Source organism: Aythya ferina, assembly GCF_964211825.1.
Source record: "Aythya ferina genome assembly, chromosome: 7".
NCBI classification, from domain to species: Eukaryota; Metazoa; Chordata; class Aves; order Anseriformes; family Anatidae; genus Aythya; species Aythya ferina.
In genome coordinates this window covers 14,460,733-14,472,797 of record NC_140302.1, presented here as the reverse complement: position 1 = coordinate 14,472,797, position 12,065 = coordinate 14,460,733, and the positions used below count along the sequence as shown (strand labels likewise).

Below are 12,065 nucleotides of genomic sequence, written 5' to 3'. Positions count from 1 at the left end.
TATGCAAAAGTGTTCAAAAGACTAGAAGAACTATGAACCCATACTTTTCCTCCATCCCCCTCAAGAGTGGTATTCTATATATATGAATTTAAGTATAATTTAATCTGTAATATCTGGTGTGCTGATATTTTCTGTGTATTTGTGTTTCTTTGACTGCAGTACCTCACTGAATATACAATTTATGTGCCTAACTATTTAAAAATATCTGCTTAAAAAAGTCAGCATATTCAACAAGAAATATTTTGTTGTAAAGTCTGGATTAATTCAATCCATGACACTACCTGAGTGTAAAAACTGTAAAGACACAGTAAAGAGACAAAAGCATTTGGATTTTTTGTTTGGTAATTTTTACTTTATTTTCATTAGAGAGACAGATGCACACACCCCCCAACATATTTCTCTGATGATGGTTACAATAAGCATGGAAAGATTCCAAAGAAATCCCAAGTGTGGGACCTTAAATTGTAACAATGATACCCAGAGGAGTACAGTACTGGTTAATGATTTAAAGTATTATGCCCTAAATGCTCCTATTTTAGCCAACAGTAAAGAATCTGTAGACAGCACATGCCTAGATCAAAGCTGATCATGTCAATGTCATTCAAGGAGGGAGAGATACCCTCCTTTCTCCCTTTTCTTCCCCCTACCCTTTTTTTAAACAAAGTATGACATCTGAGGAACAGTGTGTTGATTGTTCCACTGCCAGGATACGCATAATGGAAACATTAGCTCCAAGATAACTTTTAATCTGTCAGCCTAATGGCTCCTTAATGTGTAGAGGGCTTTAAATGTATGTCAGCCAGGGCTGTATAAAGTAATATAGTTTGTGGCCTGAATGGATCTAGATGACTCCGCACCATGACACAATATGGTTTATTATTAAGTATCAGCTCATCAGCTTATTCCCACGGACTTGGACAAGCTTCTCAATTTTCCAGTAACAGATTATGTGAGAAAAAGCTTGCAGTGCATTTTTTTTTCCTTTACTCTTTTTTCTCTTACTTCCCTCTCCCTCCCCCCTTCCAAATTACAAGTTTCATCCCCAGCTGCATTGGGAGCCCTGAAGTGTATTTACAGCAGGCTGCACTTTATCACACATCAGCTTGACTGCTAGTTTACACTGAACATTTATGCAGCTCCCTTGGCCTGGGATGCAAACTTCACATCTTTATATTCCTATCACCTTCATTGCAAATTTTTCCAACATCTCCCTGTTGACTGCTTTCCTTCCCCTCCCCTACTCTCACTTCCCCCTTTTTCCCCCCTTCCTACAAACAGGCCAGTGAGACTTGACGTGTCGCAGTACTTGTCTGTGCAGGATGCTTGCAATAATTCTGGGTCTTAGTTTTGCCTGCCCTGATTCCTCTCAGCTCTAGCTTAGGTGTGTAATTCCAACACCATTGCCACAGAATGGATATGGATTTCATTTTGTGCCATTCAGTAATTTCTTTCAGTATGAAGGAGAGCACTTCATGCCCCATGCTGTAGGGTGTCCAGAGGAAAATATTATCATTTTTTGGAATCCCTGTGCAGGGAGAAGAACGAAGAGGTAATTCATCTCCCCTGAGCATGAAGGCTACCTTATTTTAGCATTGCAACCCACAAAGGGAGGGCTGTGATTAGGACAGTTGTTTCTGCTATCAAAAGGACATATTGAAAGGTACTGAGTCTTCCCATTAGGTCCTCACAAGCTTATAGGTCAAAATAGGCAAGACAAAAGAAATGGATACAGGATATTGATGCAGACTGTAACAGATGCCTACTTTATTCTTGTGTCTTGACTCCAACCTGTAGTGGGGCATTTGGAAACTGTGGTCACAACAGATGGGTTGAACTGTAGTAGTCAGGGATTCCTTCACATTGGCATTGACAATGGTAGCTCTTCTGTTCTTTTTCCATGTCACGTTGCAGTTTTTGAGCTTCAGCTCCTCCATACTGACAGTGGTTTGTTTGCTGTGTGGCACTGTGTTTTATCTTGACAGGGCAGGTTGAAAGCTTGCATAGACTCTCTGTGTTATGTACCTGGCTTCTCTGAGGAGGACTTAGGGACTGACCCAGGTGGTCCCTTACACTTTTTATTACATTACAGTTGATCTTTTCATGTTCTTGTGTCAGAAAGTTCATGGGCTGGAGCATATTCAATAGAAACTTGTTTTGTTCCACCAAAAGTAATCGTGAAGAACAAAAAGCCTGTCTATAGTTCCCTCCATTCTTGCCCTACAATAAGTTTATTATTTCAAATTTGTAATTAATTGGTCCATTTTACAGATTATGGGTCAAAAACATAACTAAAAAAGAGTTCTTTTCTGCTTTTGGCTCTAATAGATCTCTAAAGGTAAATGATTTCTTGTTCCTAAATTGCTCAGACTATTGTTCTTTATAAAAATGCATTTTCTACATTTTTACAGAAACAACTAAAAAGACCAACTACAAATGCATAAGTGTGTGGAAGTTAAAGCAGGTGAATTAACCTTTGAAGAGTGACTTGGACAAGCACTCAACATTTGGGGAAGGGGAGGTTCTTTTTTTTTTTTTTTTTTTTTTTTTTTTTTTTTTTTTTTGCATTTGTAAAGTATCTCCCTGCTATTACAGCCACAAGACTCAGTAGAACTAAAAGCTAACTACTTGGGCCTAAGTCAACTTTTTGTTTATTCTTTTTTTTCTTTTCTTTTTTTTTCTTCTTCCCTGTGAGAGATTTAGCATTTCTTCTCCCTCTAGCACCCTCCTCAGGTACCCACCCTTGTGTGCTGTGAAGCTTTGCACAGCTTTATGCTCCCTGAATACCAGGCTGATTTATCTGATTTTATTTTTTATTTTTTATTTTTTTTTTAGTTTTATTTGCTTGCTTTTAAATAACTAGATGGTCCATTTCAATTAAGTTGTGCCAGAAATGATTTACTGAGGTTTAAAAAGTGAATATTTTGAAGGAGTATGTTTGAAAATATTTTGATGCTTTTTACAGCATTCAGATGCTTTAATGTTTTTAATGATGATTTGATGAAAATGAGAGAACCTATGTGCTATTGAGGGTCTGTAGGATCAGGCTACTAATTTATTGAAAAACCCTAGTGCTTCATTTCTGATAAAAAAAATCAAAGTGAAATTGAAGATAAGAAATTGTCAAGTACAAAAAGTTGTTATTTACATGAAGATAAACATAAAATGAAAAAAAAATTAAACTCCTGTGCAAAAGGATTTTTGTTTCAAACTAGCTTCACTTATACCCTTAGAGAAAGAAGTTTTAGTTTTAAATTGTAGCAGCTGATGGATGTGTTTTGCCTAAATCAGTAGCATTGTATATATGAAACTGTTTGTAGATAGGTATTTATTCTCCTCTGAATGTTGTAGGTAGGGAATTATTTCCAGTAAAGGAAGTTCATATTAATATTTCAGGGAATTTTGCAACTTCTGTTCATTAATTGTAGGAAATGCCCAAGTGCCTATGAAAAAAATGATAATGGTATTGATATTTCATCCTGAAGGGTCTCAAAACAATTTACAGACTGGTAGTATAACCACACTGAAATGCACGCAGCTTCTTAGTGGAACATGGCAGCTGTTTAATAGCCCATAGCAAAACTATACAACAGCAGGGTGTGGAGAAAGAGATGAATATGGATCAAATACAAATTGGCAGTGGAGGATTTAGGTACCATACTCAAATTAAACTTAGGCAAAGTGGAATCCTGCTAGAATATCAAGTCTGTGTGTGAAGTACTGCACTTTATCTGACCACAGTGCCTAGTATGAGGACCTGTGGTTAGCCCATGTGAAAAACAGGCAGAGGACTGTATGCTGAAATGTAATCCCTGCTGTGTACTGTAAACCAATGTGTTTGACAGACAATTTTAATTGTGAATACTTTGCTGTTTGCAGTTGCAGAGGGGTTTATTAAAAACATTTGATGTCAAAATGGGTGCCTTAGGGGGATCTTGGGCAGATGTGGCAATAGTTTTGAGGGGGGGATGGCAAAAGTTTTGGCTTGACTACTTAGTTTTAGTAATTACTTTTAAAGAAAACTGAATGCTACTGGAGAAGGCTGTGCTGCTAGCAGCTGCCCCAGCTGTGATGGCTGAGAGGTGCTTTTTAATAGGTGCAGAGCAGTTATTTACTAGGAAAAAGTGTGAACCACGATAGACAATGAGATGCTACCAGATAACAATTCCCATATGTTTCTGTTGGCTTCATCTGAATTTGGACCTATGGCTGAGGCTGTATGATCTGAAAGTTTAGCACATCCCATTACAGCTTTTTTATCATTTTCCCTGTAATACATGAACATCTACAAACTTTTTCTACTCTAGGAAAGTGTATGGAGTTCCAACTGCACAATAGCTCTCTGCAACACATGCCCAATTTAAAAGGAGCAAACATGACTTGAACAATTTTTCATATGCTTTAGTATGCATGTATGTATTTATTTATTTATTTGGATAATTGGGTTTTTCCTCAGCTAGGGAAAAGCTGGTGTTGCTGACATTACAATGTGTTTGTGAAAAAAGACTGATACCACAACACATGCAAGCAACTGCAAGGTCATTACTTACCCAGCATAATTAGAACATCCATTCCGAAGGGGGAAAACATTTAAAAGATAAAGGGTGAATTTAAAAATGATTTTTCCCAATGCATTTTTTTCATAATTATAGTTCTAACAGCTTGTGGTGATGGTAGAAGCAGCTACTTAAGAAAAATTAGAAGCCTCATTCAGGGAAGATGATCCCTCAAAAGACCTTGTGTTGTCATTCCTCAAGAACCGCAAGCAGCAACCTCATTCAGGATGCTGTGTGTTGTTTTGATGCATAGGCTGTGTACTTAGGTTATTATAGCCAAGCTGGATATTTTAATTAAAAAACACCACAAAAGTCACAGATGTATTGTTTCCCCCAATTCCTCCCCTTGTCTGCGTGCAAAACCATATCCATGTTCCTGAACTGCAAGGACAAGTACAATTGCAGATGGGCAGGAGGCAAGCTGTAGGTTTCCTAAATTCACATACAACATATCTTAGCATCAAAACCCTTACTGCAGCACATAAGCCTTTTCTTGGTTTTCTGCAGTTGCCAAAGGGAGTGGGAAATGGAGAGGAAAAACAAAACAAAACCCAACCAGTCACCGCATTTAATTTATGAGCCAGATTATTGTTTTACAAATAACCTTCATGATAAATAAAGTCTCATGGCAACATTTTCAACTGCACTTTTATCAAGACTCTCTGAGCAGTGTGTGTAATATGCCTGGCAATCGAATCACAGCTGTGTGCCTTGGTAGGGAATCTCTGTGGAGACAACACTTCCTTAATTTAAACAATTGTAGGCTGCAGGAGTTCAAAAATTTCAGCTGACTTTAACTGTCACTAGCCCAAGCACCTTTATCCCCAGGCGAGCAGCAGCAGCTGGATTTCATTTCCTGCTGCCAGACTGTCCGACATCTTTGCTGAACATCCCAGGAACCGAGCGTCTTTACTTTAAGGATTTTATTCAAGGTGACAGCTCCTCACACTTCAGCGTTCAGATCACCTCAAGTAGCTGAGATATCAGTGAAAATGAGAGCACTTCTCCAGCAAACTCCAAATTTAGATTGACTGAGGTTATCCTTAGGCCTGTAGACCCAACCTCTGTGACAGAACAGGCCTGCCAGTAACTTTAAAACTACAGTGGAGTTTGTAATGATGTCTGGGGAGAAATATTCTGCCGGAGCAGTGGAGAATACTATAAGCGATAGGAAATGATGTCAGATTTAGTTAGGGCTGGAGACAGCGCTGGAATATACTTGGCATAATATGGCACCGGTATCTCTGTCAGCATCTCTGTTTTCTGTCACCGCACACAATTCGTGGCCTGTCTGTAGTCCTGACAGTGTCTTTTCAGATCAGGTTATTGCCAACTCGGAGACTCGCTCAGCGCAACACCATACAGCCCCCTTTGTTTGAAGTCTGCCCTTTTGTCGTTAATGCACTTGATGTCTATTTAAATCTGACGGTGAATGCAGTATCTGTTTTCCTGTCAAGAGATCATTGACAATATTAATACCTCATGTCCTTGCCTCATTTTCTAAGCGCTGACACCTAGCTACAGTCTCCAGCATTCATCAAACAGCACTCTCTCACCAGCATCTCTATAAACAGTCTCGCTTCCAGTCCTCAAGAAATGCGGCAGACCTCAAACAAGACTTTTATCAATGCCAGTGAAAAAGGACTCTGAAGAATGCCGTTAATAAACTGTTTGTATCCTTTACATTTAGAACTCTAAATGGTCTTGTTTCCAATCTAATGCCTGCTGCAGTTTGACTTGGAATATCATCTGTTTGGGGTAAAAGCTGGCTTTTCGTTAGACGCTTGCTTAGGGACGATAACATCACCCTTTGAATGTGGAAACTGCTCCACTACAGAAATTATGGAAATTGAAATTATTGAATAAAGCTTTGTGGAGAAAGGGAGTGGCACCAAACACTGCACTTGTCCCCATTTTTTCCTCTCCTGAAGAGGAATATGTTTTTCACAGTGAATGATGGGAGTATCTTTTTTTGTTGTTGTTTTGTTTTGTTTTCCATAGGAATGGGTTACCATGATGCTTTAGAAAGAAAGAAGAGCATGGTTTGACATTAATCTTCCACATCCCATGCCTTCCAAGGCTTTAGTTGCTTAGCTGGCACACATGGCACTGGAAACATAGATGCAGAATATAAAAGCTTGTATATCTGATTCATACTGCAAGTGAGTACATTTCCTGCTGTGTGAGTCCTGGCAAGCCAGAACTGAAACGAATTGAGGATCATGCTCCTTCCTAATCTTTACCCTTTATGTAAGGCAATGATTGTCTCCTTTCTAGGTTATATGTGCCCTTATGGGGGTGAACTACGTACTTCAGCGACAGCTGTGTCAGACGCTCCCAGGATAGGAGAGACTTTTTCACGTTTCTTCTGTGCATGGGAAATGACTTTAATTTGACTATATGTGCCTGGGGGCACAAAGAACAGCTCTGCTAGTAAAATTTAGCATCTTTGAGGATGTTCACAGGTGGGATGTGACTGTGAACTTACGCTTTCACATACCACTTAGTACCACCAGAGGGGATGCTTTTGAATAACGTAGTGAGATCTGCAGGTATATATGTCTCACCCACAGCAGTAAAGGCTTTGTCAGGCATCTTGCCTCCTGTACACACTGAGAATAATGTGCCTTTTCTCCCAAAAGCAGCGTTCTTGGTAATTTTTGAAGTCATCCTCTATATGTAACAATATTTAGCATAATTAACACTTGAATTGTTTTTAGTCATCAGGAATACCATGTAAACACATAGTAGGGAGATTGCAGACAGTACAAACTGTAAGTCCCATCCAGACTCTCTGTTTTTAAAAAATGGTCAAGTGTTACTGTGATTTAAAATACAGCCTATGATGTTCTAGTGTGATGTCATTCCATTTTTGAAGACATTTACAGGTATTTGTTTAACAAGATAGCTCATGCAGCTATATGAACATAAGTTTTCCTAGTGGATTAAAAGCTGATGGTTGAAATGGTAATACTGAATATTTCCAACGTACTAACTTTCTTTTGCAGTATGACAAGAGAACTGTTCGCCCTCGTCCCCCTCCTTCAAATTTCCTTGTTTGTGTGCCTCTGAATGTTGTGCCACTGCTTTCCTAATTGTAATTCATTTCCTGTTTCCTGTAGGCATTTTGGGAAAATGTCGCTACATTTACTATGGAAAGCATTCCGAAGGCAACAGATTCATCAGAGATGACCAGCTGTAGAACACAACGCTCTTTCGTGCCTCTTCAGTCCCTCCACATGAGAAGCACAAATTGCATCTAAATTTTAAGCATGTAACTAAAGTCCTCTAGTGCCTTCTGCTGACTTTGCCAAGCCTGTCAAGATCATCCTTCTATCTTAGTCTGAGTAGCCACATAGAGATTGACATGATTGCCTTTAAGCAGGTCCCATCCACCAGTGTGACAGACAGCTGCAGCCGAGCACCCGGCCTGACAGGAGGAGCACTGTGATGGATTGCCTGGTCCAATTGCTGCTTGCAGAAGAGCAGGGGTCACACCTGGGGCTTCAGTGAGCATGCTCCATCAGTTGGCGCCTTAGCAAAAGCAGCACGTTTATCTCCTGCTTGCCTGTTGAGCGAGAGTGGTTGGCGATATCAAAGTGTTTATAATAGAGAGAGGCTATAATTTCAGATGAAAAAGCCCCTTATCTGTTCTGAGTTTTTTCCCTGTGAATTAAGTGCTTGTGTTTCTATCATCCCCTACATGCTCACACAAATCCTCTTCATAGAGCACGTTTGGTTTTTCCACAATATGGATTATTGTTTCTTTCAACAGGAAAAAAAAAATCCTGAAAATATATTTCAGCTATGCAAAGTACTATCAATGTGTATTTTTGATTATATGCAAAGGAAAAGGGTTTAAACAATTTCGCAGACAAAATTTGCTCATTATTAAATTACATCTCAACATTTGCTTACTCTGACCTTCAGAAAATGGGTCATTTTTAACACTGTAGTAGTTGCACAAGGTTGTCTGTCTACTTGGAAAAAGCCCTCAATTATGATATTAACAGTGTGCATTATTCCTGGTTTATTGCACAAGGTAGTTTTAACTTGTGTAGAGAGTACATTTTGAATGAAATGCTTAAATTTGGAATGAGAAAAGAGCTTAAAAAGAGGGATATAAAATAAAATTGCCACCAGATGGGTATGATTACTCAGATGGGAAAAAAGACAATAAAAGTAACTGGTGGAATTAACATAATTAACAGCTTTACTAGTATATTCTAGAGAAAAGTTCTGATTAATACCTTTTGAATTCTACCTAAGAAGGACTACTGTCAGGTTTTCAGTGAAAAAACAAGAACGCGTAGCATATTTCTTGCTTGTTTATGAAACACGTTGGACATGCATGAACTTCTTACTGTGAAAGAAAGCTCACAATGCCTAATAAATACATCATGTTAAACACTGCTAGTTACAATGTGAGTGACCTAGGAATATGCAAAAATTCTGCCCTCTGTTCCAAACCTATCCATATTGGTCCTAGTTGAGAGTCATCGCTCTCTGGCTGTTCTTGGTTTGTTTGAAATTATTTGATGCTCCTAATTTAGAAGTTGCCTAATGTTTTTGGCCATTGTCATGGCTGATGTTGCATGCAGAAGTGGAACATGGAAGCCACTTGTAATACCTCTACTAACGTCATAGATGGTTACCAAGAAATGCCAATTCATCTTAGAAATCCTGGGAGATATTAAATAAAGGAAAAAAAAATGCTTTTTTTTTTGTTTTTCTCTCCACAAAAATAATTATTAGAAGTATGTAGGGCACTTGTCTTCTCTCTTGGTTACCAGAATAACAACAATTCTAGTTTGTTCATAATATTTTGTCTGTTTTGAAGCCTCCACATGCTTTGGCTGTGGCATATTATAGGCAGCAGGGTTCTGCTGGGTGTTGAGAATAACCTCATGTCACTTTCAGTCTGGTTGCATGTATGTTCTTGTCTTTATGAAAGGCTTTAACCCTGCCTCAAACAATAAACAGCACTTGCAAACTGACCATACGATTTTTCCATCTTTATTTTGCTTGTTTACTTTTCCTAATGTCAAAACCATTTGTATCATTTTTAGGAGTGTTTTGTTCCATGCAAGGCTTTGGAGGCAAAAAATATTTTTGGAATGAGAGATGTGATCACAGTCTTGTCCATTTTGGTTTCTTTTTTCACTTGGAGGATTATATACCTATAGTTAAATATGATAAAGCCCTAATTACAAGATGCTCGAAGGGAATTGAAATTAAAAGTCACTGATTCTGGAAAAGCAAAAGGATAATATATGAATAATTATTTTATATTGCTAACAAGTGTTAGGGTATTGTTTAAAAACTAGTGTGTGCGTGGATGTTTATTGCTGTTTATACAAACAACATTCTTTTTTAGCATGTGGAGCATTTTCAAGTATCTTTGCTTCTTTTGGTGTTGTAATCCACTGGTTAGCCTAAGTGGGTTTAGCTAAAGAGAAGTGGGCATAAAGAAGAGTTGAAGACGTATTTGAACACCTGCCTCTTGAATGCCTCAATGCTGCAGTGGAAATTCATAACAGATACAAAATATAAATATATAAAAATGTGCCTTGCCATATATGCATTTAACATTTGTAAAGCTCTTCACTTTTTTTTTTTTTTTCCTCACATTGTACAGTGTCAGAAGATAGATTTATTCTGTATGGACTATAAAGAAAGCTTGAGCAAAAGTCATTTCTTAAAAGCCACACAACCAGCAAATCACGAACACACACCAAAATAAAATAATAAAAAGAAACAAAATATTGTCCATTGTTATGGAAAATTATCTTCAGTAATCTGCTGGATCTTTATGCTGGACATTGTACAAGCTTTCAAGTTTTCTGATCCTTTGTAAGTACAATTGCTGTTAAGATAATTCAGGAGAAATACCAGTTCATTTGGCAGCATACTAATAAATATTTATAGTGCAAACTGTGCATATGAAGTTGTACTAGTGCTCCTCTGTTTAGTACAATTGCTTATTTTGAAAAGTCACTGAATTTCATCCAAATGCACTGAAGTTGTTGAACGTTGCAAAGTTACTGTTACAGTCTGCTGTTTATCTCAGTCTGAGGTGCACCTCTTCTAATCTGGACAGGGAGGCTTTCCATCCAATTTCTCCATGTTACCTGGCCCCTAGGAGTGCTTATGTTTAAGGAGGACACACTTGCATGAAGGACAGCAACATGTACAGGTGTCCTGTCAGCAACTACCCTGTGTTGTCCTTCTGTTAGAGTATCAGATGAGCAACCTCTGCACCCTCTTTTGTAATGGAAAGGCTCCTTAAAAAAAACAGCTGCTCTTGTTATCCTTTTCCAAATTTTTCTTAAAACTGTTTTTGTCCATAATACCTACAAATAACTTCACAATAGTTTCCTGTGACTACAGCTTCCATGCTGGGAGGGTGTTGTTTCCTCTTTCTGAGCTTTTTCTGCTGGTCAGTTCCCATCTGTTGTTTCTTGTGTGAGACTGAAATTCTGTGCAGGTGAGAGCATGTACATGAGGATATGTCAAGGGATATCCCCAGCAGTGCTGGGGGCACAGTGTCAACTCCTGTCCCCAAGAAAGGGACAGGCTGCTCGTCCAGCCTGCGTCTTCATTTATGGCCAGTTGTATGTACTATGTAAGCTTTAAAGCTGTTAAGACTTGACAAGCTGAGAGGCAAAATGAAGACAGTTCTCTCCTTCTTCTGCTTCGAGGTGAGGGGATGGCATTTCTAAGTCTTCTGCGGAAGAATATGTGCTGCACAAACCAACCCTGAAGCCCCTTAGTTGTGACCGCATGGTATTGCCATGGCCTCATGGCCTTTGCAGCTAGCAGGTCCCCAGATACCTAAGTGGTCTTACTGGATTGAAATAAAAATCTTAGCTCATGCTTGAGTAGCTCTGCTAAACAAATAGTGTAGGCCCAGCTCTACCATCTTATTTTAGATAAGCCTCCTGCCAAAATCCCAGTATTTGTTTTTATTTGAATAAAAGGTGCATAATCAAGGCTGATGGGTCAGAATAAGGGAAGCTAACACTGAGAATTTTCTAAATCACTGGATATTGGTCTTATGTTGTTCCCATTTAAGTCAGAAGAAAGAAACAAACCTGCCTGTGCTTTTGAAATTTCTTTCTTTAAATTACAGGGTTCGCTTGCTGCCAGTGGGTGTATTAATATTTTTTTTTCCTGTCAACCATACGAGCATGTTGGGAAATGTTTACCATCAGCAGAGCTTTGCTAGGTGTAGCCTATATGGGGAGGTTCTGAATCAGCCCATTTTGTACTGACTCAGACTGAGCCTTACCGTATATTTCTACTTTAAGTGGTGTGATAGCTGTCACAGGAGCCTCTGCTTGCGTTTCCTTTTTTTTTGTTGTTGTTGTTTTGTTTTCCTATTACTCTGTGTACGTCCGTCTGTCTGTCTGCTTTGTTAAATGGTTGGCATATGTGAAAGAAAGAGGTGAATTTCAGTTTTTCAGAGGTGTAGCTGTATAGGCAAGATTGTGGCTGGATGTTTGGCACGTT

General features: G+C 38.7%; 1 protein-coding gene across 1 annotated transcript in view; it reads left to right on the top strand.

Moving 5' to 3' along the window:
- The window catches only part of LRMDA (leucine rich melanocyte differentiation associated), a gene marked incomplete at its 5' end in the record, with an annotated part of 297,230 nt that extends 287,680 nt beyond the window's left edge, over positions 1-9,550 (top strand). The window contains one exon of the mRNA XM_084525493.1: positions 7,676-9,550. Coding sequence (XP_084381619.1) covers positions 7,676-7,755 — 80 coding nt within the window. The remainder of the gene's footprint in view (positions 1-7,675) is intronic.
- Between the last annotated feature and the right edge of the window lie 2,515 nt (positions 9,551-12,065).